At 41.7% G+C, this 25,954-nt stretch overlaps 1 protein-coding gene across 2 annotated transcripts; it reads left to right on the top strand.

Annotated features, from left to right (window-relative positions):
• Nucleotides 1–1,146: 1,146 nt before the first annotated feature.
• Nucleotides 1,147–25,324, top strand: LOC306931049 (uncharacterized protein). Of its 2 annotated transcripts, XR_013790957.1 has the most exons (17): nucleotides 1,147–1,318; nucleotides 9,545–9,624; nucleotides 9,734–9,814; nucleotides 9,959–10,015; nucleotides 11,538–11,750; nucleotides 13,430–13,540; nucleotides 14,475–14,520; nucleotides 15,349–15,439; nucleotides 15,563–15,704; nucleotides 17,131–17,235; nucleotides 17,481–17,574; nucleotides 18,624–18,657; nucleotides 18,845–18,922; nucleotides 19,436–19,538; nucleotides 19,917–20,038; nucleotides 21,996–23,880; nucleotides 24,235–25,324. XR_013790957.1 is itself a non-coding variant. In XM_079512227.1 (16 exons), the coding sequence occupies exons 1-16, from the start codon at nucleotides 1,261–1,263 to the stop codon at nucleotides 22,129–22,131; spliced, it is 1,551 nt and encodes a 516-aa protein (XP_079368353.1). In that variant the 5' UTR covers nucleotides 1,147–1,260; the 3' UTR covers nucleotides 22,132–23,992. The 2 variants fall into 2 exon arrangements, 1 of the variants encoding a protein (XP_079368353.1); XM_079512227.1 differs by lacking the exon at nucleotides 24,235–25,324 and having other exon boundaries at nucleotides 21,996–23,992.
• The last annotated feature ends 630 nt before the right edge of the window (nucleotides 25,325–25,954 follow it).

Genomic DNA, 25,954 nt, shown 5'->3' with positions numbered 1-25,954 from the left:
TAGAGACCAGGATTATTTGAGGCACATTTTAACGATTTTTCAAAAATAGCTCGGTGCCGCGCTATGAGCTTGTAGATCTGCTATTTTTCAATAGCTAAATTATAACATAATGTATGTAACACCAAAAGGGGTTCCCGCTCAAAATGGGTTAAACATTATGTGGAGGATTAAAATGTTTCTCTGACTGTCACAACAACCCTGATGGGTAAATTACTCTGTTTAAACTTTACATAAACATCTGACAAGCGTAAAGAGGCAAGAGGTGGACTTAATACCGAGTGGAAATAAATCAACACTTGAGAGCTAGTGAGGAAAAAATGGATGAGATAAAACAAAAAATAATAAAATCATTAACACTCCTGCTTGGCTTCAGAGGATTCCTCCGTCTAAAAACCTCATCCATGAAGCCAGTATTATCATTGATATAATACCATGACTGTGGTGGAATTACTGCTGCACCAAATCCTCGTGTGACCCCAGTTACAGTCATGGCTCATTGATATAAAACAATCTAACAAATATGTCATAACAAAGGGAATTAAGTTTAGAATAAAGCGTTTATTTTTAGAACTGATACTTGTCTTAATATTTGATACTTACTTTTTTCATAGTTTCATAATCATAGGTTACGTCATTACTTACAATGAATTCAACATAACAAAAGATGATCTGAAACGAGACCAACAATGTACATATCACAGCATGATTATGGGAATGTTCCTTTGTAACTTTGTTCAACTAATTCTTTAATGATAAATAAAAACCAAAATGAAATGTACATCAGATGCATCATCTCTTCATAATTAACACCATGTTTGAAGACTCAAGTAAAATGTTTGTCCCAATTGAAGAATCACAATATTTCGCCAAAGTGCAATGATATGTATTATTAATTTCTCTGAAGTATAATATATTTTAATATCTATTAGGGTCCATTTGTTAAGGTTATTGACTCTTTTTACTTACAACTTTTTTTGTTTTACTTACTTTACTTACTACTTTATTAATAAAATAAACATTTATGCATTCACTTTCCAACGCAACCAAATAGCCAATCGCAGCGCGGCAGTCCCTCCGGGCTATGGGACGGCAGAGTGGTAACGTCAGTGACGTCGTCGCTCAGGAGGAAGCATAACCCACCGAAAGATTCCCGCAGATTCGATGCGGCCGAAATCGATTCACGAAGGTCCCCATGTTTTAGATAATAAAAAACGTACACATTTTTTAACTTGTTACCGTTGAGACAACAATGCTGGATGGATGGTTGCACTCATGAAATTCACCAGAGACATTTGCCGGCTCTTGGGACTGGGGAGCGGTAAGGATAGAAACTTCTTCCCCACTTTTTTCACAAGTTGAGATACTTTCACCAGTTCCAAAAAAGAAAGTTGTTGGTACAGAGTAGACTACAGTAACTGTTCCCGTGTCACTGATAATACAGGCCTCGACACCCTGGGTTCTGTTCTGATGGAGCGGAACGTTGCTTTCAAAGTTTACTTCATATTTGGTGAAACAATGCAAACTCCGTTGAACTACATGGCTGCGAACTAAAAAACAAACAAAAAACTACACCCTGCTCAAGTTGGACCAGTTAAACTAATGACCCAGAGTGTAATGTAACCAAATATACCCGTAAGTGTCCATTTGGTATTTTGGTTACATTTGTTACACTCTCAGAGTTACACTGTAACGAGTTAGACCAGTCATACTGATTCCATTGATTGTCAACCCTTTTCATTTCAAGGACCTAGCCTAAGATTTAGACTCTCGTAGTCAGAATCGATAAATACATCTACGAGAGAAATCGTAGGCTATCAAGGACCCATAATTTGATATAGGCTACATTATTAGGCCACCAGGCGATCAGATTGTTTACTTCTTGTTCGATATGGCCTGGCTGTCTCATTTGGTCCAGAATTCCTTTCCCGTCTGTGTAGTCTGCTGGCAGAGTAGAGATAACATCAAAATAGACATTCTTGTACGTTCTCTAGTTGTATTTACTTAATGTAATAATGGTGAAGAAGATTAACTGTCAGTCATTTAACTGGGGACCCCCTGGAACCCTAGCCGCAATTTGCAACTCTAGATTTTTTTATAATGGGATGAATCTAGAGTTGCAATACCCTCCATTGACTCCCCACTCATCATTTTGCGTTTGCGATCTGCTTGTCTTAAACGACGTTAAACTCACCAACATTGCAGCTGTAGTCCAAGCTTGAATTATTCTCTTTCAATCTGCAAAGCTTGTTTTTCATAAAAATCCCCCGTAGACATGTTATGAGCTACTTTCTGTCAAGAAGAAGAAATGTTGGAGTTTGGAAGCGCTCGTTTTTATTAAGGGGTCGCGCTGCTGCCTCCTGCATTATGTGCAAATGCGAAACAGATGCATGCAGGGACGTTCAGTGACTTACGACGAGCGCTTCCAAACTCCAGCACTTAGAAAAATAATCACTTGCACAGAATTTCTTGACAGAAAGTAGCTCATAACATGTCTACGGGGGATTTTTATGAAAAACAAGCTTTGCAGATTGAAAGAGAATAATTCAAGCTTGGACTACAGCTGCAATGTTGGTGAGTTTAACGTCGTTTAAGACAAGCAGATCGCAAACGCAAAATGATGAGTGGGGAGTCAATGGAGGGTATTGCAACTCTAGATTCATCCCATTATAAAAAAATCTAGAGTTGCAAATTGCGGCTACTGGAACCCCACCCATGGTCCCCAGACTCCCCACTCCTCAGCCTCTACACTGAGAACCACTCACTGGATTAATACACCCATGTTGAGTAGACACTAGACTGACCCATTACAGTATAACATAGTTTAGTTGTCTAGTACAAAGTAAAATTGTCAGAGTTAATTTCACTGATGGTGTACAAATGTAACAAATAAACCCCTATGTCATACGGGTCAATTTGTTACATTTGTACACTATCGTGAAATGGACAATTTTACTTTGTAGACAACTAAACATATTTTGAATGGGGGAAAATAATTGTATGATCCATTGTATAAAACCCCAACTCTATAAGCCTATGACTGTACTGTTGAATTATCTCAGCCCCACAATAAGAGTGTGGGAAATTGGCCAGGTTAGATAGAAGAGGGAATCCCTCTTGTCCAGGAGAGATATTGGATGTATGAGCTTCAGGCAAAACTACTTGCCAGGGTCTTCATTTCAATGAAAGAGTATGGAGACCACCTCTAAGTAACCACTGCAGATGTGCTAGTTATCATTCAATTCAGTTCTGGATTGCACAGCTTTAAATTAGTCATTATTTGAGAGACACAGATTGGTCGATAGGGGCCATAGCATACACAGCTTCATGTTTACATACATCCATAGAGACCGTGGAACAGGTTATATTCTAAATGACTCATTCTTAAAACCACATCAATGGCTGCGATTCATTCATGTGTTTGCATACCTGACTGTTACCATGTTGAATGTTAAATATTTACAGGAATGAGTTTCTTCTAACGGACTGATATTCTTGTAGTGTCACTTTTTTCAGACTATTAGACATAATAGGCTAGTAGACGACAAGTTGCAGCATAATTTCCTCACTCTGTGGTTCAGTCCAGGCAGTTTGTAGAACTCCTTTCAGGCCCCCCTCCCCAAACTTTGATGTTTCCAAGACACCGCTATGATTCCTTGATGTCTGTTGCCTTTGTAAAGGCGTGGGAGCATGCTCAAAATTCCACCTTGCTTGCATTGCAATACTTTGTTTTTAAATGACCAGCGTTTATTTGTCAGTTATTAGCCTGTAATATGCACACATTTTAGTGCATATTTAGTGCTTTCATGCACTAGTTAAACATCCTTTTAGTGACTAAAAGGTTGCTTAACTAGTTGTGCATGAAAGCACTAGTTTTTGCCGTACGCTGAACATGATCACTTTTGTTCAGACCAATTATTAGTTATTTTTGACTCAGCTATAACATGTTTAATGTAGACATGTTATCCTTCGAGGGGGACTGTAGCAGAGGAGGAGGTACAGTATGGGGTCTGGTGATACTGTATGTTGCTGTATTTTGCATTCCTCTGGAAAGGTTTCACCTTTCAGCTCAACACTAATTTAGCCATAGTTCTGAAGGGGAGTAAGGGGACAAAGATTCTTTTGTCCACAGATCATGGATCATCAGACACATTCCATTGTGATGAAGATGTAAGAAAAGTCTTGATTGCTTTTTTAAGCACTTGTGTCTCCGAGACATTCAAGTAGTGGGCCAGGCATGGACAGCTGAAATTCCTTCCCCTGTCAATAAGATTGGAGACTCTTATCTCGTTGCCAGGGGGGACAGCAGCCACTGTATTTACTCAAGTCTACAGCTGTGGCCCCCTGCAAGAAAGTGAGGTAGAACGGTGGGGTCGGGTGCAATGTTGAGTGTTGACTAGGCTACACGATAATGACTAAAGCATATTTTGCTGTTTTCAAAATAGGTGTCCAAAATAGCAGTGTTCATTTTTTCCACAATATTTTCATTTGGTCTTAGTCTCTTGAATAACATTTAGTGTTTAGTCTTAGTCCTATTTAGTCTTCTGAAAAACATTAGTCGACTTAGTCTTAGTCAACAAAATTATCACTGCAAAATAGCAAAAATATTCAATCTACAGGCTCACATTACAAAGCTTTGTGAGCTTCTAGAGCAATTATGGCATGTAATGGCCTCTGATATTAGTGTTTCTGTGATCCTGATGGATGGAGAGAAGAGTTGTACAATGTTACAGTGAGGAGACAGCCAGCACTACAGTAATTAATTGAAACATCTTGTTTTGTCAGCTAAATTGTACAATTGGGGTACATAATTGTGAAACATACAACCGTGATTTATGATTATTTTAGAGCAGTTGAGGCTAAGTCTAACATTTATTCTGACCCCTCCACAAAGAGGCCTAGTTGTCCTGACCCCCTTATCCATCATTTATACATTATGGATAATTAGTGTGGACTTAGACTGTTATTCGTCTCAACTGCTCAGCCCTATTGTTGACGTGAAGATTTAAATGAATGAAAATCGTGCTCATCTTCCATTCATTCATGTTTGTGGAGTACCGCTGTTCCTTTTGAGTCATTATTTCAGCGTCTTTTTTTGCATGCCATTACTGTATTTCTAGACTGAAGCAGACCGAGGTGAGAGAACGAAACGGAAGTGGCTTTCACACATACAGTAGGCCTACACATTGCATTGGACCACAGACAGGAGAGCTGTGATTATTACCCCATCATTGTCTTGTGAGATGAGTCACGGGCTGAGAGTACGAATGTGTCACTTTGTCCTCATCGGGAAATCTCCTGCTGAGCAGAAAGAAACTTGACACTATTATGCTTCCTGCTTGCCCACAGTAACCTTAATGCTAATTGAATTGACCTATAGCAAAGCCACTCCCCAAACTGCTATGGTCCAATGACTCCAATCACAGCTAAGCATAACATGGGATAGACAAACCTCTCCACCAATAGTTTTCCTATATGATAAAAAAAAAAAAAAAAAATGTCACGCACATATTTTTCCAGTGCATATGGCAGGCCTTGTTGACGGATTTGGAAGAGATTTTGAAGGTCTGGTTAAAAAAGTATTTAATGTGTAAAATCCATGATATTTACATTGGAATGAATGAGCCCGGCTGGAGAGTGTCCAAGTGGGAGTGTCTAAGTGGGAGGGCCCGTGGCTTAGCTCTAGGTGATTCCCGTAAGAGACCATTTGGTTCTATTTATACACAATTCTGAGTTAAATGTGCACTAAAGGATTTTACTTTGTGGTGGTGCAGACAGTGTTCGGATCCCTTTTTTTTATTGGGCTACCATCACACGAGGGAGCTTAACCCATTTTGACCTGAGATCAGATTCTAAAAATGTCTTCTACATCCTGACAGTTTTCTGAAAAAGCTATGTTTCTATGTCAGTCGTTCTTCAATTTAAAAAAAATAGCAGACCTACAAGCTCGTAGCGCGCCACTCGGTGGCGCGCTATGAGCTTGTAGATCTGCTATTTTTCAATAGCTAAAGCATATCATAATGCTAACACCAAAAGGGGTTCCCGCCCAAAATGGGTTTTAAGTCAGCTGCAGTGTTCTGGTTCCGTCTCCCAGCTACAAACACACCCGCCCAGACCAGAGGACGCTGATTGTTTTTTATGTCCATATTCAGCTGTTGAAATGGCTAAGACAAGACGCGGTACTGTGTTCTGATATAGCCAGTGGTGGAAAAAGTACTCCTTATGCAGAATGTTTAGTTTAGTTTTCAATTTTTTTCAAAATAGCAGAAAGATCAGCTATTTTCAAATGGCCGAAATGTAATGGGGCTGAAGTGGGTAATGTGTGTTTTGTAATAATAATCAAAATCTACTAAGTACACTATCTCTTCTCGATCCGAGATGTAGTGGAGTAAAAGTATTGGAAATTGGAAATACTTAAGTAAATGTACTTAGTTACTTTACACCACTGGATATAGCTTAATTCAGATCTGAGATAGTCGGACTGGACCTCAGGCTTACGGCAGTGGAAAAATCAGCAGAGTAAACACATCCCCCCTTTTTTTTTTAGAGCAAAGTGTGGCATAGAGTTCGAGTTTGTCTGACCCAAGTAGTTTCTGTTCTTTGTGCATTTGTGTTGTTCTTCAGAACGGTGCTTTTGCAAGGAAGTCACCATTACATCATCTTTTCCTGGCCCCACCCAATCATGGATCATATGACATGATCTGTTTGTGATTCAATAAATCAATAGAGAATGAAAACGAAAAAATATGAATAGAGGTGGTCTTTGCCATTACAAACAGTCAATTGGTAGTATTTCCTGTCTGCATGTTTCTACCCCGTTTGAAGTTTGTCGTCTGCTCATGGATGTAGGCTAGGCCGGAAAAGAGCTTTTAGCTTTACTGAAATTCACCTCCTTCAGATGAAGTACAGTTTTGTATAATTAAATGTATCGTTCATCTAGAAAATATCTGACTGTATTCTGTGTTTTCTCTCCTCTCAGGTTGTAGTCAATGGGTGGACTACAGCACATTAGTTCAGGGGTTCTCAACCCGTGGGTCGCGACCCCTCGGGGGGTCGCCAAATTATTTTAGGGGGTCCCCAAATTATTTTCAAAAAAAAAAGAAAAAAGGTTTTTTTTTAAATTTTATTTTCACGATTTTTCTAAAATAGCAGACCTACAAGCTCGTAGCGCGCCACTCGGTGGCGCGCTACGAGCTTGTAGATCTGCTCGGGGGTCCCGAGACATTGCCAAAGCATTTCCGGGGGTCCCCGGCCAAAAACGTTGAGAACCCCTGGACTACAGCACATTAGTTGACCAGGGTCCCCCAGGGCTCTCTACTTTGTCTGCTCCTTTTCCCCCTCTACACCAAACCTCTTTGCCCCGCGTAGCGTCGTGAGCTTGTAGATCGTCTATATTTTAGCAAAATTTATGTTCACCCCAAAATAGGTACGCTAGAGGTTCATGTGGTTACGTAACTACAATACAATTGTCACAGAATTGGACTTTCAGAGGTTGATGTTACTGCCTGGTCTGACTGAGAGTAGGGGCTATACATGTTCACTTCAAGGACATGCTGTATTGAATAGAACAGCCCTTTCTTAAGGCTGTAGCCTACTTTCGGTTCACGGCGCTGCCTCTTTTGTAGATACGGAGATACGGTTCCTTTGTGATCACCTGTTTCAGCTGGCGACCAGTGAAAGGTTTTGCGTTCTTGGTAGAGGCGAAAGAGGAGTAGCCTGCTCTATCGCGGATCGCATGTACCTATCGCATCTCATTCCAATCCTGATCCATTCTACTTTCATTTCCCATTACAGGAACTAGGTTGTAATCTGTTCCTCTTTAACCACTTGAACCATCCCTATTCTGCGGGCTAGCAGTGATTTAAGCTCTCTGCGTGTATGATGTGTTGTGAGAGCTTCTAACTATAAGTCAAATTACTAAAGGAAATTGCTTGCTGACATTTTTGTGAAATAGAATGGAAAGGATGAATGAATCAGATGACGGCTTCCGTTGTGGTTTTCAGGAGACATAGTTACAGACTGCGTATCGTTTGATTGTGGAATTATTGTCTGCCTTGAGAGACAGTTGAACCCTTAAATCCTGTTTACTTTAGCATTCTTAGCCACTTCATGCCATGAGCCTTTAAGTGGTTAAGATTAGAATTAGTAGTATTGGTCAAGCTTTGAATCTCATTTGCTTTCTTTCTTGAATATTTTCAATATTTTTTTGTTTTAGTGGTGCTGTGCTAGCCCCTCCAACTACCAACTGTCTGTCTGTCTGTCTGTCTGTCTGTCTGTCTGTCTGTCTGTCTGTCTGTCTGTCTGTCTGTCTGTCTGTCTGTCTGTCTGTCTGTCTGTCTGTCTGTCCGTCCCCATGTATGTGTCCGTCCCCATGTATGTATGTCCAAATTAGTGCGGCAAGAGCAGACACACACACACACACACACATTGACCACTGCAACACACACAGACATTGACCACTGCAACACACACACACACATTGACCACTGCAACACACACACACATTGACCACTGCAACACACACAACCATTGAATCACTTAGGTCGACTTGGGTCGACTTGTGTCGACATGCGCCACCATGCGCCGATGTGCAACAGGACACGTCACACCGCTGGGACGAACGCTAAAACTGTTTTTTTGCGTCTCGACCCATTGGTGTTGTTTGGGCTTAAGAATCCTGCATCGTTGGACAAATGTAGTTCACAGTAGGGCCGCACTATAATGGCTAAAACGTTTTTGCATAACACTGTAACCTTAATAATTACAATTATTGATAATGATGATATTTGAGGCATTGTATTTTTTTAATAATTTTCTTAAAGTATTAGTCACTCACTATGTTTATCATTGCCAGGCAATATACATGTTCTTATGGTATTTGTAATGTTTTCTTGTGGTTTTATTGTGTGAGCCACAATTAAATCCCCATGGGGAGATGTGTTGGTTGCACAACTGGTCTATAATACTTGTGTAATGGTGGTGGGTAATGGGGCTGACCAAATTTAACGTTTGAATTGCCAAGTTTCACTATTGCATAGCTTAATTATTTTTTGAGTGGTGCAACCATAGGGTGCAGCACTCCATCTGTTATTTCTCGACCGTTTCGGACGCGGGGCGGCTCGCCGGAACTGGGCCGGCACCCTGGGCGCATTCCTGTGGGTCTGGAACTTCCGGGGATCCCCACACGGAGTTGCACCACTCACTTCACACGGGTGTGATTAAAAAAAAGAGAAATATATATATATATATATATATACATATATATATATATTGCCCACCAAATTTCCATGAATGAAAACATGATACAACATCCAATTTAGTTACCAGGGCGCAATGTTGGTATAATAAAGACAAAGGAATCCCATATTTTCTCAAATGTTGCTGGGTTCCTTACATTGTATACAATCTTTTCAGGAAATGACTGGTGGAGCCTCGGTGGTGCCCAGCTTAATGATTGGTAGTTAACTCTGAAAGTGTACAAATGTAACCAATTGGTCCATTTGGTTCCATTTGTGCACTCAAACATGGTGTGTGTTTTATCCAACAGGCCCCCCTGTCCAGCAACAGGAGGAGATGGACTGCGGCGCTGCTACCCATAAACCTTTACATGATGCCACTCTGTCACAGGTAAACGCTCACTACAATATGAATGAATTACAGTAACCGTACTAGTTTAGGACCTGTCATACGGCACTGAGAATATACAATATAAAAGTGTGCGTGTGTGTGTTTGTAGGACATGCTGAATGGGGAGGAGGGTCTGAGCGAGGAGGAGAAAGTGAAACGGCGAGCAGAGCGGCGCAGAGCCAAGAGAAAGGTGAACACACACGCACACACTTACAGCCTTCATAATTTAATTTAATTTCAATTTGCATACAGGGAATGGAGTTTACAGAGGTAAAGAATATAATCTATGTGGTTGAATTACTGATTGTGTGTGTGTGTGTGTGTTCTGTTTCAGCGGCGTCGGGCACGTAAGAAGCAGGAGAAGGGTAAACAGTGTGGGAATGCTGATCAGGTAATTAAATAATAGCAGAACATGGCCTTTTGGGGATTATCATATTCAAGCTTTTCTCATGATTAGCTAAAATCATGTCCTGTCTTTTTCTCCGTCTGTGGCTTCCCCTTTTAAACTTGAGCCTGCGCAACTGTCAAATTAGGGAAGTAGACAGACAGACAAACTGTGAGAAATGTACTTTCCCAGATATAATTCACATTTCCGTTGTGCTCTCACCTTTTAAAATTGCAATCTGGAACTTTTTAACCCATTCTGAACGGGAACCCCTTTTGGTGTTTTAACTAAGCATTATGTTATACTTTAGCTATTGAAAAATAGCAGATCTACAAGCTCATAGCGCGCCACCGAGTGGCGCGCTACGAGCTTGTAGGTCTGCTATTTTTGAAAAATTGTAAAAATGCGGCACAAATCTTTGAATATATATTCTTTCAGAGCGAACGTAATTTTTTTTTTTGACGTCAGGCCTAATGGGTTAATGAATAAAAGATTGTATTAGTCTGTATGGTAGAGTATGTTAATACAATATAACTAGTACATCTGCAGTGGTTGGAGGTGGTCTCCCTACTCTTCCACTGAGAAAACTCGACCGTGGTGTAGGACAGGACTAACCTGACTCCGCCAGATGGGGCAGCAGAGAGTACACTGGGTTCGGGGGGAACCCAGTGTACTCTCTGCTGCCCCATCTGGCGGAGTCAGGTTAGGACAGGACACCTAGGGCTCCATTTCCGTGACCGCTAAACCCCTTATCCCTAAACGTCTTTGCCTTTTTTCACTATTTTGCAAAACATTTTTGAATAGTGAAATGGCCAGTCTACAAGCTCACAACGTGTCAATGTAGATTGGCTAGTTGAACTATTCAACTAGCCAATCTACATTTTTGAAATTTTTTTGAAAAACGTTTTTGAACTATTCAAAAATGTTTTTCAAAATAGTAAAAAAAGGCAAAGAAGTTTAGGGATAAGGGGTTTAGCGGTGATGAAAATGGAGCCCCTAGGGCCCTATTTTCACCAGTGCCTTACCCTGTGTCCCTAAACTTATTTGCCTTTTTTTTACTATTTTGAAAAACATTTTTGAATAGTTCAAAAACGTTTTTCAAAAATAAAAAGGCAAAGAAGTTTAGGGATAAGGGGTAGTGCACTGGCGAAAATAGGGCCACTACTGTTTGACATGTAGTTATGCCTGAAGCTCATAAGCAAAAAATCAGGCCTGACGTCGGAATTTAAAAAAAAATGTTTTCTAAATCATGACAATTTTCTGAAAGATTTGAGGCACATTTTAACGATTTTTCAAAAATAGTAGACCTACAAGTTCATAGCGCGCCACTCGGTGGCGCGCTATGAGCTTGTAGATCTGCTATTTTTCAATAGCTAAATTATAACATAATGTTTAAAACACCAAAAGGGGTTCCCGCCCAAAATGGGTTAAGTCAGTCATAATGCTGTGGCCCAGTGCTGCCCACCCACAGCACGTTCCTCTGGTTCTGCTCAAGAATGTCTTCTCATTACACGGGCCTGCACAACAGGAGGACGATGACGATGATAGCGATGACGATGAAGATGGTGGTGCGGACTCTGAACTGGACGGGAGTGACTCGGAGGCAGAAGCTGCCATAGAATCGGCGAAAGAGGTCCAAAAGGTTGAGCGACCAGCCATGAAATATGTCCCTGCTCCAGCCATAGCTCCCCCAGCTACCAGAGGGCCCCAGAAGACCCAAGCGAGACCACCCACTGAAGAGGTTTGTATGACCGCGCGTAATACGACATTCCCGCTATTTGTTTAATGTGTTTAATTCGCTGTTTTAAAATAATTAAAAAGAAACAACGGATTTGTCCCGGACCTGGTGACGATGCCGGAAATCAAGTCATCCTCTGGGCCGCTAGGGCTTCTGGGAGATTGAGCTCAATGTAAGTGGACGGGGGGGTTTGTTTGGACTACAATGCCTCATAGAGGCGGATCCTGTACCGCATTGTAATGGCCGCTGGTGTGGATGATCATAACATGCCGACGGACTATTTTTCACCGGATTTTTGTCGTTGAAAGCTGCAAATACTTCAGCGTATGCTCTAAAGGTAATAAAACAATCTCGGCAGCGTAGAATATTTGATTAAATAGCGGGTGACGCGTGCTTCGCAGTAGAACTGTTAAAGGGTTAGTTCACATTTTTGGACTTAAAGCTGTAGGAAATACTTGCCATTAGTATAGTGGTTACCACATGATTGATTGATTGCCTGAGTCCCGTTGTGGGAGTTCTGGTCTGGTTTTGGTGAATATTAAGTAGTTCCGGTCATTTGGTGGGGGGCACTGGGGGCCACTCATTTAAAATAAACAACTCCACAAATATGTATTGTTGACCTATTTCTACCTTATAGCGCAAAGTTCGTTCAACTTTCACCCTTCTGTCACATGGAATGTTTTTGTCCTGAGGGGTCAAAGTTGAATGAATGTTGCTCTATATGGTAGAAATAAGTCAACAATACAAATGATGCTAGTTTTGTGAATTAATTTATTTTTAATGAGTGACCCAAATGAGTGACCACCAAATAACCAGAACTACTTAATATTCACCTAAACCAGACCAGAACTCCCACCCGCCATGGGACTCGGGCAAGTCCAAACATCTGAACTATCCCTTTAATCCATTAAACCCCTGTAGTCTTTAGAGAACTGGACTTGAGTTACAACTGTGCTTTAACCACTTCTTCTGTCTACTCAAACTCTTCGCCAAAAATAGCTGATGTAAAAGCTCACAATGCATCACAGCATGAAGCATTGTGAGCTTGTAGATCAGCTATTTTTTGGCTAATATTCCCCCGGGAATATGGACGCTGGGGGTTATGAAGTGGTAAACCATTATTTATGATCGATTTTATGCATCGTCATACAATGGTGTCAATCTGCAAGGCTTTCTGAGCTTGTAGATCTGAACATTGTGTCCTGAAGTATGGACCTGCCGAAGTCGGCACAAATTGGCATTGCGAGGCAACAGTTGATGTCGGTGCCAATCGGCATGAACAAGTCGGTTCAAGTAAGCGCAAATTGCCTATAGAAGGTTGTTTCTGTTAAGGGACAGGTCGAAATTTAAATAGGGGTACCCCTGGAGGAAATGTATGTGTCCTGATATAAAATACCATCACCCTCCCTGTGAATGAAAATAAAAATCCAGTCCCCCCCAGGTGATTAAACAAAAATTGGATCACCCTCCCTTGGACTCGAAATAAAATTAGCTCACCCTCCCTCTGACTAAAATTAAATAGACATGGCCCTCCCCTATTTTCCTCCAGGACCCCTTTTTCTAAATTTCGACTGGTCCCTAAGTGTGACTAAAAAAGTTCACCTATATAATGACATTTCCAAATGGGGGAGGTCAGGTTTAAAGTGAATAAGGATGTGTTGTTTTTTTGTCTGTGTCCCCAGGAACCAGAGTGGGACATAAGCAGTGCCTTCTTTGCTAATGCTGCTAGCCATATCAAACCCAAAGGCCCAAGTCGCCGGTCCAAAGAGAACAAGGAGAATGAGAGGAGAGAGGTGAATACATGTTGGTCTAATATTGTGGGATAGATGAAACATTTTTAACCCATTTTTAACCCATTAACCCATTTTTAACCCATTTTTAACCCAAATATTTTCACGATTTTTCAAAAATAACAGACCTACAAGCTCGTAGCGCGCCACTCGGTGGCGCGCTATGAGCTTGTAGATCTGCTATTTTTCAATAGCTAAATTATAACATAATGTTTAAAACACCAAAAGGGGTTCCCGCCCAAAATGGGTTAATGGTCAATCGTTGCCATAACATTGTCTACAATAATTGTACAATTACAAACGAATACACCAAGGAAAAATGCGAATATCATATTTTCTGTTTGGGGGGGGGGTTGATCACTCTAAGAACAAAGGATCCTTTTGTACAAATGTGTAACTAGCGATTCCTATTGAATCAGGAGCTGAGAGTTATCCCTCAAGCTGAATCATGTCCTCTTGTTGGCTGCTCTAGCAGAGGAGCAAAGTCTAATACAAGCAAAGATGGACTCTGCACTGTGTGGAGGCATGAAAAATGCTTGTTCGAATTCTTTGTCTTCATTGGCCCACTTTTATCTCAGTTGTACAGTATAGCTTGGCCCTTATGCATTGCATTACCTAAGGCCAATGAACTGCTTGAGTCATGGAAAGACGTCAAGTTTGTACAGTATGTCCTTTGCCACTAGGAAAAAGAAGACATCCACTGCCCAGAAAAACGAAACGGCGCCATGTGCTGGATATCCCGAGCACTCGTACAGTTTTTGAACTATGTTGTCAGGTTAATTTGTCATTGTTAATTTGTCATTGAGACAGGAGTTTAGGCAATTGTTTTTGTAAAATCTGGGCAAGGTTGGGATAATGTAGAGAAGAAGAAATGTATCAAAGGCATCAGTGTGGCTGTGAATACGAGCTGATAACAATGGTCACAATTCTCTTCCAGATGAATGGATCAGACACTGTGAGTAAGAGAAGTGCCTCGTTGACAGGTGAGGAGGGCACACAAACTACCAGCCAATAAGTGATCGATTAAAATTGAAACAAAAAATGTTGAGGAATGACGTCTTAACTGTTAACTCCCAGCCCCCTCCCCTTTATACAAACATACAGTAGCCCAGGGGTTCTCAACCTTTTTGGCCGGGGACCCCCGAAAATGCTTTGGCAACGTCTCGGGACCCCCGCCCCGCCCCCTCCCGACCCCCAATATGAATTGACTGCTACAATAACCTTAAACCATTTTGGGCGGGAGACCCTTTTGGTGTTTTAAGCATTGTTATAATTTAGCTATTTAAAAATAGCAGATCTACAAGCTCATATCGCGCCACCGAGTGGCGCGCTATGAGCTTGTAGGTCTGCTATTTTTGAAAAATCGTGAATTTAAAAAGAAAAAAAAAATCTTTTTTTTTTAAAAATAATTTGGGGACCCCCTAAAATAATTTGGCGACCCCCCGAGGGGTCGCGACCCACGGGTTGAGAACCCCTGCAGTAGCCTACCAGAAGAGAACTGAGCCCCATAGGCAACCTGACAAAGAGTTAAGCCTGAGTTATACTTAATTATACTTTATTTAGCTATACTAAATTGCCGATCTACAAGCTCACAACATATTAGATCTGCTCATTTCGGTGCACGACACTGGCTTGCAGCTAAGTATAAATCAGGCTTTATGCTTAATATTTACTTCATCGTAGCGACGGCACCGCTTGACGATGACGGCAAATCCATAAATGTGCTTTATGTAGATTAGTTCTGTTGGCAAGAAGTGAACGATGGAGCATAACATTGGCTCAAATGCTTTTTTGTGTTTTTTGTTGTGCAGAAAAAGGGATAAAGCTGGTGCAGGAGGGCCAGTACTCCCAGGCAGCCAGCATGTTTACAGAGGCCATCAAATATGACCCCAAAGATTACAGGTACATCAACATCAATGACCACCCAGGTCATGACATGTTTATGACATGTTTATGACAAACACACACAGGCACATGGGCCGCTGGAGCAGGCGTGTGACTTTGTCTTTGTGTCTTGCCAACAAGGTTTTTCGGGAATCGCTCCTACTGTTACAGCTGCTTGGAGCAGTACCCCCAGGCCCTGGGTGACGCAGAGCGCTCCATCCAGCTGGCCCCGGACTGGGCCAAAGGACACTTCCGCAAGGGCAGTGCTCTCATGGGCATGAAGGTGGGCAATGGATGCTGTGGGCATGGCACATATATAACAATGCAGTTAAAGGGAGTTCCACCTTTTTACTAGCCTCTGTCGTCAGTGCGGTATGAGAACTTGAAGTGACCAAAAGTCACAAATCAGCAATGCCTTTAAAAGCGCTGGTCAACATAATTTTATATATTTCTTTGCTCAGTGGATCACTTTAACCCATTTTGGGCGGGAACCCCTTTTGGTGTTTTAAACAAGCTCATAGCACGCCACTCGGTGGCACGCTACGAGCTTGTAGTTCTGCTATTTTTGAAAAATCGTGAAAATATTTATTTCAGAAAACTGTAGGATTTAGAAGATTTTTTTTAAATTTCGACGTCAGGCCTAAATGGGTTAACACATTAATAGTTTGTCTTAAAAAAAGTGCATATGACGTGGGCCGCTTTTTTATTTATTTAAAAAAACGAAACAAAAAAAGCTGACCAATCATGATTACTTGCTTCCCAAGGTTGCTGGCCCAACCATCCACAACAACGTCTTTTCTTTTCCCATAACGGGCAGAAGGTGTGAACATACCCTTGGTCAACAATAAACTGTTTACAGCAGTTATTATCCTTAACCCATTTTGGGGCGGGAACCTCTTGGTGTTTTAAACATTGTTATAATTTACCTATTGAAAAATAGCAGATCTACAAGCTCATAGCGCGCCACCGAGTGGCGCGCTACGAGCTTGTAGGTCTGCTATTTTTTGAAAAATCGTGAAAATATTGATTTCAGAAAACTGGAGGATTTAGAAGAAACTTTTTAAATTTCGATCGGTCAGGCCTAAATGGGTCAACAGGCATCTGAGGAGTTCATCTCAGCAGTGTGTGTGAATGAATGTGCCAGAGTGAAGTAGGAAGTCTCCACAGGGCTGTGGAGTTTGATGGCTACTGCCACAAAGGAATGATGACCATAAGGCTTTTGTCTGTGATGATCATCACTTGGGCCATTCATCATTGCCTGAGGTTATTCAACGAGGCGATAGTTTGCTCAGCATGCCAGGGCGCTTCAGCTTGCAGTGATCAGTCAATCACTGCTGTATCGGCTTCTAACCGTTATATCAGTGATCACGCTCTGCCCTTTTATCACTCCCCTCACCCTGACTGTGCAAATAAAGGCTGGGCATGTAATGGTATTAACACATTTTGGGCGGGAACCCCTTTTGGTGTTAGCATTATGTTATGCTTTAGCTATTGAAAAATAGCAGATCTACAAGCTCATAGCGCGCCACCGAGTGGCGCGCTACGAGCTTGTAGGTCTGCTATTTTTGAAAAATCGAAGAACGACTGACATAGAAACATAGCTTTTTCAGAAAACTGTCAGGATGTAGAAGACATTTTTAGAATCTGATCTCAGGTCAAAATGGGATAAGGTCTGGCCATCATTGTGTCTCTGTGTGTTTGTGTGGTAGAGATACAGTGAGGCGGAGAAGGCCATGGAGCAGGTGCTGAAGCTGGACAAGGACTGCGAGGAAGCGGTCAATGATCTCTTCAATTGCAAAGTGCTGCAGTTAATGGTAAAAGAAAATGGTTCTTTTCGTTTCCTCATAAGGTCTGCATGCTAATTATGGATTCTAGATTTTTTTGGGGGTATGAAATTGTATATATTGTAAAAGAAAAAAACAAATGAAAGATGGGAACCGAAAGTTTCTATTTGAGAAGATGTAACTTATAAGCAAACAAATGAACACAAATTTACATTTTGATTGATAGCCTAATTGTGGTTTTCAATATGTGTCTGCATGTGTTCTTGTTTCACCAGGAGTTTGGCTTTGAAGAGATGCAAAGTGTTGTCCTACTGGAGAAAGGCTCCACTGTACAGGCTGTTCTAGCTGATTATCCAGAGATCGCCAGGGGTAAGTACTTGCGTACACACACACACACACACACACACACACACACACACATATACACACACACACACACACACACACAGCCCAAACCACACCAATGATTTGAGATGCAATGAAACCGTTTTAGCGTTCGTCGCAGCGGTCTGATATGCTGGCGCATGTCGTTGCTTCACAAGTGATTCAATTCAGAGGCGCTTTATTGGTATGAGAAAACATTAACATTGCCAAAGCACAAATCAAAAATATAATAAATAATATAATAAAAACAGCTATGTCACATTGGGTCGTTATAGCTTATATATACAGGGTGTAAAGCTTTTGGAAACGCATATATTTGTATAGTAGCCTAACGGCAATCGTTTGCAGTTACTTTGGGACAAATTCTGTCGCATGTTGTTGCAAGGAGTTGCATGGCGAATCATTGGTGTTACCTTACAGTTTCTCTTTTTAACACTGGAGGGCAGTAATGTTCAGATTTAACATGAAAGAAATCACAGTGAGAAGTAAGGAATTAAATTCTGCAATGTGTATATCTGTGTGTGGCAAGTTAACACACACACTGAGTGGTGAACTGAGTGGTGCAACTCCCCTCTGGTACTCATAGTCATACTGGTGCTCATAGTCACATTAACGTCACATAGGTGAACACAGACATTGCTGTTCCTTGGAGTGGTTGCATTGAATTGCCTTTTCAAATGCTAGTTTAAAAACATTGTGATTTAATGTGAATTTGGATAAATTCAGCCTCCCTGTGTGTGGGGAATCTTTGGTTTGATTGCTCATCTGATGTCTCCTCCCATCACATGCACCAAGAAAAAGCAATGTGTGCAGGGACGTGTATCTACGTAACCACATGAACCCTAACGTCCCTATTTTGGGCAAATTATTGCGACATTTTTCAGGTCGCAATGTGTTGCTTGTAGATTGTCTATTTTCACTTATTTTTGACAATCTGTCGTACGACGAATTGTAAAGCATGGCTTAACAGTGTGTGTGTGTGTGTGTGTGTGTGCGTGTGTGCGTGTGTGTGTGTTCTCATCGTCTCTTTGCAGCTGGGAGCCAGGACTCGTTCATGGGTCAGGCAGGGTATGTGACCACTTGCCTTTTATGTTTGTCCGGTAAAAGTCTGAAGCCCAGGATATAATGACTTCACTGACAGGCTTTATGTCACTATGGGTGGACGCAACTGCTCTTCTGTTCTTTGTAGAATTGATTACATTATTAGCGATATGGAATGTTTTACCGTTATCCTTTCCTGCTCTCTCTCCATCAGAAGTCCATGTCCGTCTCTGTGGGTGGGAAACGTGACAACAGAACTGACTGAGAAGCATCTATGGGACCTTTTTAAAATGTACGAGCCTCTTACAGTCAACTATTTGTGGATGTCCACTAGGGGTGCAGCAGTTATACATATACAACATAATTGAATAAAATAGTGTTTTTATTAATAATAATTGATCCCCATTTTGGGCATGTCGTAATAGGCACAAAAAAAAATCTCAAATATTTCTTGCTTGAATATATATATATGTATAGAAAGTGCTTCTTGATTATTCGATTAGTCAAAAAAGTAATCTCTAAGAAGATCATCGATTGTTGCAGCCATGAGTCCAAATCACAATCTACGTTCACGCTTTCGTAGAATCCAGCTGCACTTTACATTTTGGCAATGTGACCTTTCTCTATCTGAACAGACTTATTGAACTCCTTGGTTGTCATTGGATGAATGATTTGATGAATGCCAATGTGTGAATGAATGAACCGTTGTAAAGTGCTTTGAGCACTTGGAAAAGCGCTATACAAATGCAATTCATTAAAAAAAAATGCAATTAATTATCTGATTTGTCTTTGTTTTGTTTGGCAGGTATGGGGAGATAGAGAGCATCCGTGTGCTGCACGAGCGCTTCTGTGCCTTTGTCAACTTCAAGAATGCCAACACGGCAGCCCACGCTATGGAGAAACTTAATGTGAGTGACTGGATTGGTTCCTTTACTGCAGTGGGTGGGTCTCCCAGGGGTCTTTGAGGGGGGGGGGGGGGGGGGGGGGTGGCTGGGGTCTCTGGGGTTCCAGGGGATCTCTAGCTGATGGTTGATAGATATGGACCAAATGTACACATTTGGATTTTTCAGTGTAGAGTACGAGTCCCCTAGATGCAAATCGTGTCAGGTGGTAGCTTCTAGATTGGCTATTCTTGGTGAAGATTCAAGAACATTAAGGTGTGGAGGGGAAAAAGGAGTGGGCCTAGTCTGGGGACTGCAATGAAGTGGTTAAAAATGATCTGTGCCTTACTGTAGTCTCACCCTGTAGGGTTGACTTGTGATCGCAACCTGTGTTAATACTCCTAGGGTTATAGTGTTGAGAACACGCGGCTGGTGGTGCGTTATCCAGACCGGCGCACCCAGAGGGTCCTCCCCATCCCGCTGAAGACCAGCCTGTCCATCACACAGCAGATGGGGGCAGCTGCTGGGTAAGGATCACACCACAAACTCTCTCTCTCTCTCTCTCTCTCTCTCTCTCTCTCTCTCCATGGTGCTGAAGCTACTGGCTTTCATACTTCATACTAACGCGTGATTTCTTTCTAAGTACGCTTTAAGACATAGACCCGCCCTTGGTGACGCCCCGCGCGTCTGATTGGCCAGAGCTCGTTGTTGTCAATGTCAGAAACAGTCAGAGATGGCGGCGCCCTGTGACAGATGATGACAGGCGATAGGCGTAGTATTCTAAAGGCACAGATGATGCTCCAGAATTAAAGGCAAACGAATATTGTTTATGCGGTTTGCTTTGATTGAATGAATTGTGATTCGATCTGGGTGTTCTAATAAATAAAGTGTTTGTGGTGATTAGCGTGTGTCCGTATTTACTAATATTGTTTGATTATGTCATGCGGCGACAGTTAATGTTGGCGTTTTAATATTATTATCGCTAAATCGCTAACGTTTTAATATTATTATCGCTAAGCTTCTACCTACTTCCTCTACTCTTCTTCTGAAGAGAGGGTTCGTGGCCAATCAGAGGCAGGCGGGCCGTCACCAAGGGCGGGTCTATGTCTTAAAGCATTCGTAGAAAGAAATCACGCCTTTGTAACGCGGTGGCCATTTTGCTCTTAACGTCATACTCAAGGGAAAAAGAAATGTTGATGACTCATCCTACATACGCATACACATTTTGACTTTTTGAATGCTAACGATTTCTTGGTGTCTCTTAAGGCATTCAAAAGTATAGCAGGCATAGACGAATACATATTGCATTAATATTGCAATTACTGTTACGGATTGCAGATGACACCTAACAGTACTGCCCAGGCGACTGGCGTAACCGTCTGGGCAACTAGGCTGGAAATCCGGCTTGACAGCGCGTCAATTTCAATTCAAAGGGCTTTTATCTCTCTCCCCATTTCCTGTTAGTCTACTGCTCGCTTAGTTCCGCCTCATGGGGCTCAAACCCGCTTCTGACAGCTGTTGTCAATGTTTTTAACTAGTTTTCAGTGTTTTTAATAGTATTTTCAATGTTGAGTGAACTTGAATACATGTTCCAGCATATGCCTGACACATCCAGTTCTCACCACAATGTATGAAATTTGGCCTCCAAACTCCATTAAATATGGCTGCTGGTTGCTGGTTTAACAATGGCTCATTTTGATGTAAGAGTTTTTTTGTTCATGTGCAAAGGGTTTTAGAGCCTTATAGCCTTTTTCCAAGGGAAAAAATACCCGGGGCTTAACTGGAAGTTAGCTCAATGAGCAATGTTATCGCGGGGCGGTCGCGGACCACCCGAGGCTTGAATTATTTTACCGCGACCAGCGATCGGCTCCCAATAAAGCTTGTTTTGATCAGAATCAAAATCTGTGATTAGGTTCAGAGATAAAGGGGTGGGAAGATTTCGGCTAACGTTGGAGTCAATGGGGGGAACCAATATACTGACGGACCATTGCCTTCCGGTTTGTCGCTGCGCAACACAGACGCTGATAGACCGTAGTATAGCACGATCTCTAACTTCATCAATATAAAACGCCTTAAAACGAGATTACTCGTCTTTAGCACCCGATGTTAAAAAAGTCTTACATTTAGAAGTGCTGCTGATACCTGCAGATGCCGTGTCAGATGGAAACATGAAGCTTCTTACTTTGGAAATGTGTTTTAACCCATTTTGGGCAGTAACCCCTTTTGGTGTTAGCATTATGTTATGCTTTAGCTATTAAAAAATAGCAGATCTACAAGCTCATAGCGCGCCACCGAGTGGCGCGCTACGAGCTTGTAGGTCTGCTATTTTTGAAAAATCGAAGAACGACTGACATAGAAACATAGCTTTTTCAGAAAACTGTCAGGATGTAGAAGACATTTTTAGAATCTAATCTCAGGTCAAAATGGGTTAAATGCTGCCCTGATAATGTTGTGAAGTGAGTTGTAATGCTCCTCTGTGCTTAGACCCAGACGCCGTGGCCCGGTGAACGGAGATGAGTGTTACTTCTGGAGAACCACTGGGTGCCATTTTGGGGACAAGTGTCGCTACAAGCACATTCCTGATCAGAAGGGCAAGGACAGGAAACCCTGGCAGCCTTGAGGCCCGTGTTCCTCCCCGCTGCGAGGGTTCAAAGGAGACTGGGGCGCACAGACTGGAGCCAAGACAAGCGGTACTGAATGGACCAGATTATTTTTGGCATAAATGGACCAAGTCGAACAAGGACCACATCAAACACTCAGGCTCTAAGGGATACAAAGTAACCTCGCAGGCCTACAGCCTCAACCTCTCTTCACTGTTGGATTTCCCCTCGGCTGAGAAAATGAAACTGACCTGGCCTTAATTCTGTTGAAAGAGTTAAGGCTCTGGCCTCGACATGGAAAGAGTTGGGTATTTATTTTCCAGGCCAAAACTTCTTGGTGATTATCCTGGGGATCGGATCTGTATATAAACTATGACTCAAGCACATCTTGGTGTATCTACTACGCGTTCCAAAGGAATTTGCTAACTTCCCTTGAAATGAGCATCATTTGTGGATTTGTGCCTAGTTGATATTGTCACAGTGTGGCATAACCTAGCTTTATTTCTTTTCTTCTTTATTTCTTTTTTAATTTGGCGATTAAATATTTGTGAGCTTACAATAGCTGTTTGAAATGAACAACTGACCCCATGTACACTACAGAGGGGTCCTCAGGATAACATCTGTTGAAGCTCTGGTCTGGGCTTGACCACAGTCAGTCATGGATGTATTGGACTTCTGGGCTTGACCACAGTCAGCATGGACGTCTTGGACTTGTGGCTGAGACAGGGCTCTCATCCCAGCCTGCTCCTCAGTCTGTTTACCTGTGCCCAATACTATCAGGCCAACAGACCAAAGACCAACCTGCAGACTCACTTTGACAATTTTAGCCCTCTCAATGTCAGATGGGGACTATCATTTGGTCACCAGACTGTAAGAGTCTCAGAGAGGTCAGTATATAGGGCTGGGCAGTAAGGAGGAATCGGATATCATTGTGATGATAATGTCCTATTGGGGGCGCAAATGTCCTTTTTATTTTTGTATAAAAATGGTCAAAAGTAGCTGATACACATCTACGAGCTCACAATGCCACCGGGGTGCGACACTTTCTGAGCTTGTAGGTGGGCTATTTTAGGCCATTTTTGAAAGTTTAAAATCGGATCCAATCTAGTTTCGTATCGCAACAAAACAATATCGATATAATACATCGATATATTGCCCAGCCCGACACGCAAAACACTTTATGGAGGGAATGTAAACTTTTTTGTTGTTTTCTCAAACCATGGGTTCAGTCTGTTATTTACTTTAGTACATGAGGACTTGATATATGCACACTCCCTGTCTGTTAGGTAGTCAGACATAACACACTTATACACACTAGATACATATATCCATGTATTGCTTTCAGTGATTGCTGAGTGCTGCTCAGATTGCTTCAATAACAAATGGACAATAAGTAATACGTTTCTTAATTAATAATTCTATATCATTTCTTCTACATTGTAGCATCGACTAGCACCCTGCTCTGAGGCTTAGAGCAGACCATAGCGTGATGCGTGTCGCAGCAGAATAGCTACGGTATTATCTTCTTAATTAGTTAATGCTTTATAAACACTTGCATCACATTATATGCCTTTTATTGGGACGACCTGCGCACAGTAAGGCATCCCAGTACAACCTGTTAATCTCATAGAGAAGTGTGTAAATATGGTGGTCAGTACTGTTTCTCCCTCTCTGGAACACACACACATGCACACTTTTTTCCTTTTTTATAGGGTGTCGACCCTAGCATGCCGACGGCCGTGGTGTCTGTGAACTGTTAACGTCATCACGTGGCCACGCATATTGCACCCTTCTTTACATCAGGGGTTCTCAACGTTTTTCGCCGGGGACCCCCGGAAATGCTTTGGCAATGTCTCGGGACCCCCGCCCCGCCCCCCTCCCGACCCCCAATATAAATTGACTGCTACAATAACCTTAAACCATTTTGGGCGGGAACCCCTTTTGGTGTTTTAAGCATTGTTATAATTTGGATATTGAAAAATAGCAGATCTACAAGCTCATAGCGCGCCACCGAGTGGCGCGCTATGAACTTGTAGGTCTGCTATTTTTGAAAAATCTTTTTTTTTTTTTTTTTTTTTTAAATATTTTTGGGACCCCCCAAAATAATTTGGCGACCCCCCGAGGGGTCGCGACCCACGGGTTGAGAACCCCTGCTTTACATAAAGACGTGCGCACACGGCTCCATGTTTGTAGCGTGTCGAGCGTCGTCTTTTTCAAAGCAGTGTTTTTGTTTAGAGACCTCCATTTCAGTATTCCACTGAACCAAATATTGCTGTTTGTTTTGGTCACAATAACACTATGAAACACTAGAGTGCATTAAAACTCTAGACCTGGAATCTGTTAAGATTCCACTTGGAAACACGTGAGGCTAACTTTACACCTTTTAGTCCACACTACAGTATACGTTGTAGCTCAAACTATGTACGTGATGGAGGAAATATTTATTGTCCTATTTATATTGACTTAAACTATGTACCTTCTCATCACATTGGGTCAGCTAACAAAAGATTTTCTCATCATTATCGGGTTAGCTAATAAAGAGACACAACATGTTGCTATTCGTTTTTATGCCTTGGACCTGAGGCTCACTGGAGCTAAAGGAGAGAGAGAGACGGTGATGTCTTAAGGATTTAGTGAAAACACTGTCACGTGCTGCAGTTCTGCTTTCCTGTGGGTCTGTGTGTCTTCCCCCGTTTGCCTCGTTGTGTGGGCCAAAGTTGTGAAAGAGAACTTAAACGAGAGGAAAAAGCAACGGCGCTTGTTGATGAAACAAACTCGACTAGATCTCGAGTGTCTTGGAGTTGGTAACTTCGGTTTAGAGTGTGTTACAATTTATATAGTATTCTTAAGACTTACAAAGTTGTTCTTGGTTTTTATTATTTTCCCCCAAAAAAGCGCCTTTTTTTTAAATTGTAAAAAAAAGAAAGAAAAATGCTGAGATATTCCATTGGGTTCATTGTTAATTATTTGGCATGCAATTTTAGTACATTTATATATATATTATATTTTCTTTCACACTCAAAGAAAAACATTACAGGAAAATGCATTTTAATTAATGCGTATATACCCTTTGGTTTAACTTGAGAGCTGCAACCTGTTTATTTTTTATTAATCTACCAAATATGTGTATTCGGTTTTTCTGTGCTGCACTGCCAAAGAGTCTTTTGTATTTAATAAATTTATTTGAATTACACAAACTGTCTTATCATTCTAGCCTTAGTAGCCTATGGACAAAAAGTATTTAAAGTATTTTAGTTATGTGATTTATCTAAAGACAGAAAACAAAAGCAGGATGTGGTTCTCTTTCCACAAGGCGGCAGTGTTGCCTCTATTAATAGTTCCCATTGAACTACTTCAGCACCAATTTCCAAGTCGGTATGTGATATTGTATACTTGTATAGGCTTATTTTAACTACCAGTAATAAAGCATTGAGGCTGCTTTAAGTCATTCCTGATGCTGTGACACTTTCTGTGATTGAAGAGGTTCATCAAAGCATGTGGGGCCGATGTGGAGCACATGGGAACCCTGTCATCACTTTGTGTGAGACAGTTGTGCGGCCAGCATTAAGGATGCATCAGGGAATCTGTTACCACTCAAGCCCTTGGGATAACGGCGCAGAGAATGTGTGGGAAACGCAGCGACCATGACGGAGAAGACATGTTTTACTGCAGGGGCCTGATGCCACCTGCACTGTAATATCTTTGAGTGCTAATTTAACTCTTGAGAGTACAAATGCAACCATTTGGTTCAATTCAATAGAGGGTATGCGCATGCTTAACCAATTTAGGCCTGACGTCGAAATTAAAAAATAAAGTCTTCTGAAAGAATATATGTAAAATTTT

The sequence above is a fragment of the Electrona antarctica genome (genome assembly GCF_951216825.1).
Source record: "Electrona antarctica genome assembly, chromosome: 10".
Lineage (NCBI taxonomy): Eukaryota > Metazoa > Chordata > Actinopteri > Myctophiformes > Myctophidae > Electrona > Electrona antarctica.
Note: the sequence above shows the minus strand (reverse complement) of the source record. Positions and strands in the feature narration are given on the sequence as shown.

Coding starts and splice junctions, on each gene's coding strand:
- LOC306931049 (XM_079512227.1), top strand. CDS start 1,261: ATGGTTGCACTCATGAAATTCACCAGAGACATTTGCCGGCTCTTGGGA. Junction 1,319..9,544: donor GCTCTTGGGACTGGGGAGCG/GTAAGGATAGAA, acceptor TTTATCCAACAG/GCCCCCCTGTCCAGCAACAG. Junction 13,541..14,474: donor AGGAGAATGAGAGGAGAGAG/GTGAATACATGT, acceptor ATTCTCTTCCAG/ATGAATGGATCAGACACTGT.